Consider the following 7121-nt stretch of genomic DNA (forward strand, 5'->3'; position numbering starts at 1 on the left):
CGAGTCAACTGTACACTGTATATACACGATCAGACTTGCTGGCACGTATTAAATGTTGCATGATTCTTGATCTCTTAATTTCAGGTTATACAAAATTACAAATCTAACTCCGTAAACTAAACATCCTTTGGCCAATTAGGAACGGAATGGTTTTTTCCGACCAGGTCTATAGAATCAAATGGTTAGACCTTGTTTGATATCAAATGCTTCATTTCACTTAGCCAAGTTAACTAGCCAATTCCAATATAGCAAAAATTGTGTCTGTCTATGATGTTTTATCATGATTCATGGGTTAGGTAGACCATACTACATGTGAAAGCCAAGCAGGAAAACTTGAGCAAACTTCATCAGATTCTTCATTGGGACATTGAAACTAGAACCCTAAAGAGACATTTAGATACACTTAGAGAGAGTGAGTGGTCTTCAAGTAAATATCCATGGACTTGCAAAAGGAAGCTGGATTCATACCGAACCAACTGAAGTAGAATTATAACACAGGAGGTGGACCAGTGACAAATTTTGGACTCAAAACCCACTCTTTGTGGTTGCCATTGTTAGCAAGCTGTTCCCAAGCCTATTGAGCTTTCACATCCAAAAAGAAAGACTCCAAATTCTTAGCCTACACTACTCTAACTTTTCTTTGTCAGTATCCAACGTGTTTGAGAGTGATTTTGAAATGGATAAATTCACTTTCAAACGTGTCGTAAGTTTGTTTCTTCCTATCTGTATCCAGTGATTTTGAAATAGTTAAAATCACTTTCAAACATATTCTAAATCTACTTCTTCCGATCTGTATCTAGTACATTTAAGAGTGATTTTGAATGAAATAGTTAAAATCACGTTCAAACGTGTTCTAAATCTACTTTTTATGATCTGTATCATACGTTAAGAGTGATTTTGAATAAAATAGTTAAAATCACTTTCAAACATGTTCTAACTCTACTTCTTACAGCATTTATTAGTATCTAATACGTTCAAGAGCGATTTTGAAAGGGATACAATCACTTTCAAACGTGTCACATAAGTCTAATCCGTCCCATCCATTTCTATTTTCATGTAAATGGAAAGAATTTTCTTCTCCTCCCTCATTCCCCGTTCTTGTTTTCACACATCCAAAGTACATAATAATATACGTACATGGTTGGCAGCCCCTTGATTTTGACCTGCCCTTACAACACTTCAGTGGTGTAGCACACGCTCTGTCGGCTAATCATTCTTTACTCTCTCTCTTTATTTGATTAACCTAATTTATCTTCTAAACTCATTCTTCTCCTTACACGTGTAAACCATGTATTATATTTTAATCCCATCCCAACAAGTAAACAGTATCAATGATGATTTTGTACATTTATACCGTGATCTAAAAATATAATTTCAGAAGATATCATACCAAAATTTTATTTTTATTTCCTTTGCAAATAAGAAACTAAATATGAGTTATATTCCACCAATAAAGGCAATTAATGATATGATTAAGGCTTTTTGTATTTATCTGCTAATTGCAATTAATTGAAATTAGCAATCTAATTAATTACCCCTCACATGCATATTACATATCAGACAACGACCCCCCTGCATGTGTCCATGTTTGAATTATTATTCTTCTTTTTTTAAATTAATAATTAATTTTAAATTTTAGGGCAGGAAACCAATCCATCTCTGACACAAATGAAAAACAGCCAAAAGCTGCAGAATTTCCGACATCTTCTTTTTATCTCCGCCGTGATGTCCACCGCCGACCGCCGTACCAGATAGCACAAACTTTCGAATAACACGCTGACTGGGTCGGCGGGTATCCTCAGGGTCAGACAGTGCCAGAGAAAACTCATAGCGATCAGGTCTAGTTCACCGATACTTCCGGTTGCTCTTCCAAACCTCTTTTCTAAGGAAAATTAAATTGTGTTTATTTGCTTTCCATTTTAGGTTAAAATATTTTTCACAAAGGAAAAAAAAAAAAAAAAAAAAATCAAATCCAACGTTGAATTTGATAGTGATGCTTTTATTATTATTTTTTTCATTGAATTAATTTTGAAACTATTTAATTTTTTAAAAAAAATTATATTTGGTCACCTACTGAAAATTACTATAAAGTGTATTTTTTTAATGATTTTTTTTCCTGATATTTCTTTTACTTTTCTTATTGTTAACTAATTATTAATTTTAGCATAATTTTTTTCTCCAAAATTTTTATACATATCTTATATATTTAATTAATTATTATTTGTTTGTGGGCTTCCATATATATATATATATGTTTATTTTTTTTAATTATTAGTAAAGTAGTTAAAGCTTAAAAAAATGAGAGGAATCTTCTATAATACTCAACCTCTAGCTTTTAAAATAAATTAAAAAAATATATATATATATACTCAACCTCTAGCTTTTAAACTAAATTAAAAAAAAAATATATATATATATATATTATATAATTTTAATAAAATGAGGAAATTTATAATTTAAGAAAAATATATTATTATTTTAATAATCATTTGTCTCTCTTTATTTTCTGGTTAACCGTCCTGTGTTTTGTGAGCCTCCACTCTCATTTTCCCTCTTTTCTCTTTCTATCTCTAGGAATTCAATAGCGAAGCAGAGATTATGATGGATCCTTACCACCACCACCACCACCACCACCAGAACCCTCCTCTTCGCGACGATCATCTCCGTTACCTTACCGGAACCACCGCTGGCGCTCTCTACGTCAAAGTCATGACCGACGAGCAATTGGAGACTCTTCGCAAGCAAATTGCTGTTTACGCCACCATTTGCGAGCAGCTTGTTGAGATGCACAAGACTCTTACTGCTCACCAGGATCTCAAAGGTGCTGCAATGCTCTTTTCTTTTACTTCTTCTTTCAATTCAATGGATGAATTAGGCTTATTGCTTTAGTACCGGCTTCTGTACTGCAGTCTTGTTGGTTGGAGTATTGATTTTTTTTTTTTTTTTAATGGATTATTGATTGCCTGCTTTCTTCTCGATCGTTTGTATTGAATTTTGATTGCTGTCTTTCTGTTCAATTTGTATGGTGCAAGCTTTCTTGTTTCTTTTTTCTGCTTTGGAAAAGCGTCTGGCCATTTTGAGCTGTTTGTTACCTCGAAAAAGGGCAAACATCTAATGCTGTAAGACTAATGGTTTCCCCTTTTGTGTTGCTATCCATCTTTTTATGGTCCTTTGGGGCGTGGAAGACTGCCCTGCCGTAAAGCATTTATTTCCCTCCTCTTTCATTGTTTGCAGGATGGTTATCTTAATTATGAGGCGCTTTAATAACCGCCGAGTGATCTACTTTTTGCAAAACAGCAGAAAAATTGTTTGTTTTTTCAACTATTTCTCGAGTATTCCTATGACGAAGTGAATCTTTTTTATTTATAATTTTGGAAAATCGTCATCACCGTTAATCAAACGGGTGGGAATGAGATATATTTTCTTTAGCAATTGAATGAGGGGTTCAGTATAACTTTTTGTAAGCTGAATAAGCCAGGTGAAAACTCGACAGTTTTGATAATAATATTCATTCATTGTTCTTGGTTTAAGATTGTTGTGGTGATATGGCTTCGACTTGTAGAAACTGGAAACTGCTTTCTGCTCCTGTATGATCTTGGAGACAATCTGATGAGCCTCCTCTATGCACTTGCTTAAAGCTTGTGTCTTGCTGCTTTGCAGGAATGAGGTTGGGTAGTGTGTACTATGAGCCATTGATGGCATCTTCCAGCCACAAAATTACTTCTAGACAGCGATGGACTCCGTTGCCCGTGCAACTTCAGATCTTGGAGCGTATATTCGAGCAAGGGAATGGAACTCCTAGCAAGCAAAAGATCAAAGAGATTACCTCTGAACTGGGTCAACATGGGCAAATTTCTGAATCAAATGTCTATAATTGGTTCCAAAACAGGCGTGCTCGATCAAAGAGGAAGCAGCAGGGTACAGCGCCTACGTATGGTGAATCAGAATTGGAGACAGAAGTCGAGTCGCCGAAAGATAAGAAGACAAAACCTGTGGATTTTCAAACTCCTCAAACCTCTGCACCTTTGGGGGAGGACATGGGCTTCCAGAGTCCTGAGATGCACTATGAACTGCATTTCCTGGATCCAAATACCAACAAAGCTGATACTTTGTTTCCATCAAATGGAAGTTCAAAAACCGCAAGAACTTTTAGTCAGATGTCTTCTTATGAAGGTATGCCGTAAGGGTTTCTTGCCACTTATTCATATGATTTATTAATCATCTTTTTGCCTGACATAACAAATTTCTTTCTAGTCGTATTATTTGGAGGATTCAGAAAAGTATTGAACTTTCTCATTTGTCAAGTATTTAACTTGCTGATAGGTGAATACACACAAAAACTTGAATTAAAAGTTCAGTTAGAATCCTGTTTTGCCAGGAAAGTCCTAGGTCCTACAGGGTATATACTTTCATAATCACCCTCTTTGTAACTGTTGTGTGTTAATTTTGATATAACTATGATGACAAGCATGTGCAAGAAAAATGAGTTGCTAACTTGCTACCTCTAAATACGTTAGGAAGATCCTCAATTGATACTGTTTTTTCCTTTGGATATCCATCTCTGTCACACCTCCACACAGAGAATATAGAATTGAGTATCTGCTTTTCTTTGTGAAATTGATTACAGCAGGGAATGAACAGCTGACAGGAAAGATCGAGACACCAGAAAACTATAGTCTTTACTCGCAAGCAGAAGGATGCATGGCCGAACAACCCTGAATTCTTTTACAGTTGACACAAAAGTGTTCTTGTCTTATTACGAATATGCTGGACTTCTAGCTTTCATGTGACTAGTCCATTATTGAAGGAAACGGTGATGATGATGTTGATGTCGATGATGAAGGTGGCAACTTGTGTGCTCGTATCTGGTCGTGATTCGTGGATTGTCGGAGTGTTCAGTCTTGAGTAATGTATTTTGGTTGGATTGTATTTGGAGATGAGCTTTGAGAGTTGATTAGTTGATTGAGCCATTGACAGTGTTGTAGTTTTGTTAAATGGCCCCTCTAAGGAGAGAAGGCCATTTGTAAAAGAACGCGTTTGTATGGAAAAGAGATTGCAAAGGCGATCCTCAACCTCATTCCTTTTATTGTTGGTTTACTTACAATTACCAATAGATAATTAGTTAAGCCAACATTTAAGTGGGAACGTTGATCATTACCCTTCGCTCTAAAACTCCTTTATTTCGGTTGAGGAACTCTTATCGAGATAAAACGAGACGAAGTTTATGGAAAGGATTAAATAGATCCCCCCCACCCGCACTTCCGTTTAGGTTGAAACGGTTGGGGTGAAAGACTTGTCGGAAACGGTTGGGTTGGTCCATCCAAGAAAGACATGGGAGTGAACGTTAATATATTTTAATATATTAAATATTAATTTGAACCCTTCATATTAATATATTTTTTCCTATTTATATTTTAGATATCTAATATATTAAATATTAATTTAAATCCTTCCCATTCCCATTAAATATATTTTTTTTTTTACGTGGTCAGGAATTAATGTAAACAAAAGAGCAACCTCAATCAACTCAATTCATGAACCAAGAGAAAGAACAACAAATATTATCTAAAATAAACATATTTTCCACACAGTTCATATGACAGAGCTCGATATCATGTAAGTGAATAATATGTATTAAAGAAATTCCAAGAACCTGAGAAAGAGTGAGACCTTATAATTCAGGGATTGTATTCCCGACCTTAACCGCTCTTATACCAAAACTTGGACTCAATTTCACCTCCACAAGTCACTTCCTCAGCTGTCGATCGGGCCATATCAAATGCATCGGTGCTATCCGTGGGATCGATCAGCTACTGCCCTGAATTCCCCAGTAATCGCTCAACAGCAGCATGGATATTTCCTGCAGTGGCAATCAGTGCTCGCATGTTCTCCTGTCTGTCAATGAATCCCATTTCTTGCAGCTGTGTGAGCTGCGTAGAATACAGTTCTTCCGGTGGTACTGTCCAATGTTAGTGCATTAGGAGCGAAGTAAATGAATATAAAACAACTGAACACAAGCAAAGAGAAGGCAGGAGATTCAACCATCGGATCTGTTGGGCACAGCTAAGCTACCAGCGCCAAGCCCACCAAACATGTTCATCAGCGTCTCCAACCCCAAATTGTTCGCAGCCCCTATCATTAAGAGAATAATATTAAATCAATGCAAGAATGCTAATCTGTTCGCCCACCCCACAAATAAAGAGAAGCTATGCTGACTTAAGAGGTTCATTATTATGTGCATTGTGGTAAGACTAATTCAAATCAAACTAGATCATAAACTACTCTTCCACCAGTACCACTTCTGCCTCTAAGTCACCATAAACATCAAAAGCCACCAACTAAATTTCTGTTTCACGTGACGAAGCTTCTGGAATGTATATATCTGACTTCATCACTTAAAGAGCGCCATAAAATGTTGAGCTATTCAACAAATTCAAAAAGTACTATGAAAAATGCACAAAGAGAATAACTCTTCCAAACTGCCGAACGTAAGGGTAACACAACAAAAATGCTTGTCGGCCTATTTATAGAGTTGATTACCTGTGCCTCCACCAGTCTGACCTTGGTTCCTACAAAATTCAATAAAATAAGATAAGTATTTGCCAGAATTAGGGAGAAATAAAAAACAGTTAGTGTACCAAATATCAGAGATACAAAGAATCCAGTCATTACACAGTATAAATAATTTGATTAGACAACGGTACATACCATAATGCCAGTCAACAAAGTTAATGAAATGAACATTACTTGAGCAAAGAATTCATAAGTTTCTAAATACCAAGGTAACTTATTGTGGCTATTATCATTTACGAATAGAGGGGAGATTGAGATGCTGACGGTCAAACAATTCAGTAAGCAATCAATTATAGTCCTAAACAGATTTCCATGTCTATGTTGATGCACTTGCTATATATAAATATATGAGCTTTCTCAATAAGCTAGTTCTGCATAATATAGAATCTCAAGCTATGAACTACAAAGATTTTGTACTGATGATTACACAGAAATAACAGATCAAAACGCATCAAAGGAAATGGGGCACAACCCAGGACAACAACACTCCAACAGAAAGGTGATATCAAGGGAAAAAAAAAAAAAAAAAAAAAAAAAAAAAAAAAAAA

The 7121-nt window shown here is 35.7% G+C and overlaps 2 protein-coding genes across 3 annotated transcripts in view; one reads left to right on the plus strand and one right to left on the minus strand.

Moving 5' to 3' along the window:
- The first annotated feature begins 80 nt into the window (after positions 1-80).
- Positions 81-5131, plus strand: LOC111442921 (WUSCHEL-related homeobox 13). Of its 2 annotated transcripts, XM_023080482.1 has the most exons (5): positions 81-181; positions 1640-1838; positions 2575-2821; positions 3661-4173; positions 4628-5086. In XM_023080482.1, exons 3-5 carry the CDS (start codon positions 2599-2601, stop codon positions 4717-4719), a joined length of 828 nt encoding a protein of 275 aa, XP_022936250.1. In that variant the 5' UTR covers positions 81-181; positions 1640-1838; positions 2575-2598; the 3' UTR covers positions 4720-5086. The 2 variants fall into 2 exon arrangements, with proteins under 2 accessions (XP_022936250.1, XP_022936256.1); XM_023080488.1 differs by lacking the exons at positions 81-181; positions 1640-1838 and having other exon boundaries at positions 2499-2821; positions 4631-5131.
- A 370-nt stretch (positions 5132-5501) lies between these two features.
- The window catches only part of LOC111445769 (ubiquitin domain-containing protein DSK2a-like), a 5354-nt gene continuing 3734 nt past the window's right edge, over positions 5502-7121 (minus strand). Inside the window, exons 6-8 of the mRNA XM_023084241.1 lie at positions 6541-6569; positions 6043-6132; positions 5502-5959 (exon numbers count right to left, since the gene is read on the minus strand). Coding sequence (XP_022940009.1) covers positions 5811-5959; positions 6043-6132; positions 6541-6569 — 268 coding nt within the window. The 3' untranslated portion in view covers positions 5502-5810. The remainder of the gene's footprint in view (positions 5960-6042; positions 6133-6540; positions 6570-7121) is intronic.

This window comes from Cucurbita moschata, unplaced genomic scaffold, assembly GCF_002738365.1.
Source record: "Cucurbita moschata cultivar Rifu unplaced genomic scaffold, Cmos_1.0 Cmo_Scf00001, whole genome shotgun sequence".
Classification (NCBI taxonomy): Eukaryota; Viridiplantae; Streptophyta; class Magnoliopsida; order Cucurbitales; family Cucurbitaceae; genus Cucurbita; species Cucurbita moschata.

Excerpts from the sequence above, each read along its gene's own strand:
- LOC111442921 (XM_023080482.1), top strand. The coding sequence starts at position 2,599 with ATGATGGATCCTTACCACCACCACCACCACCACCACCAGAACCCTCCT. Across the intron at positions 2,822-3,660 it reads TGCTCACCAGGATCTCAAAG|GAATGAGGTTGGGTAGTGTG; the intron begins GTGCTGCAATGC and ends GCTGCTTTGCAG. Across the intron at positions 4,174-4,627 it reads TCAGATGTCTTCTTATGAAG|CAGGGAATGAACAGCTGACA; the intron begins GTATGCCGTAAG and ends AATTGATTACAG.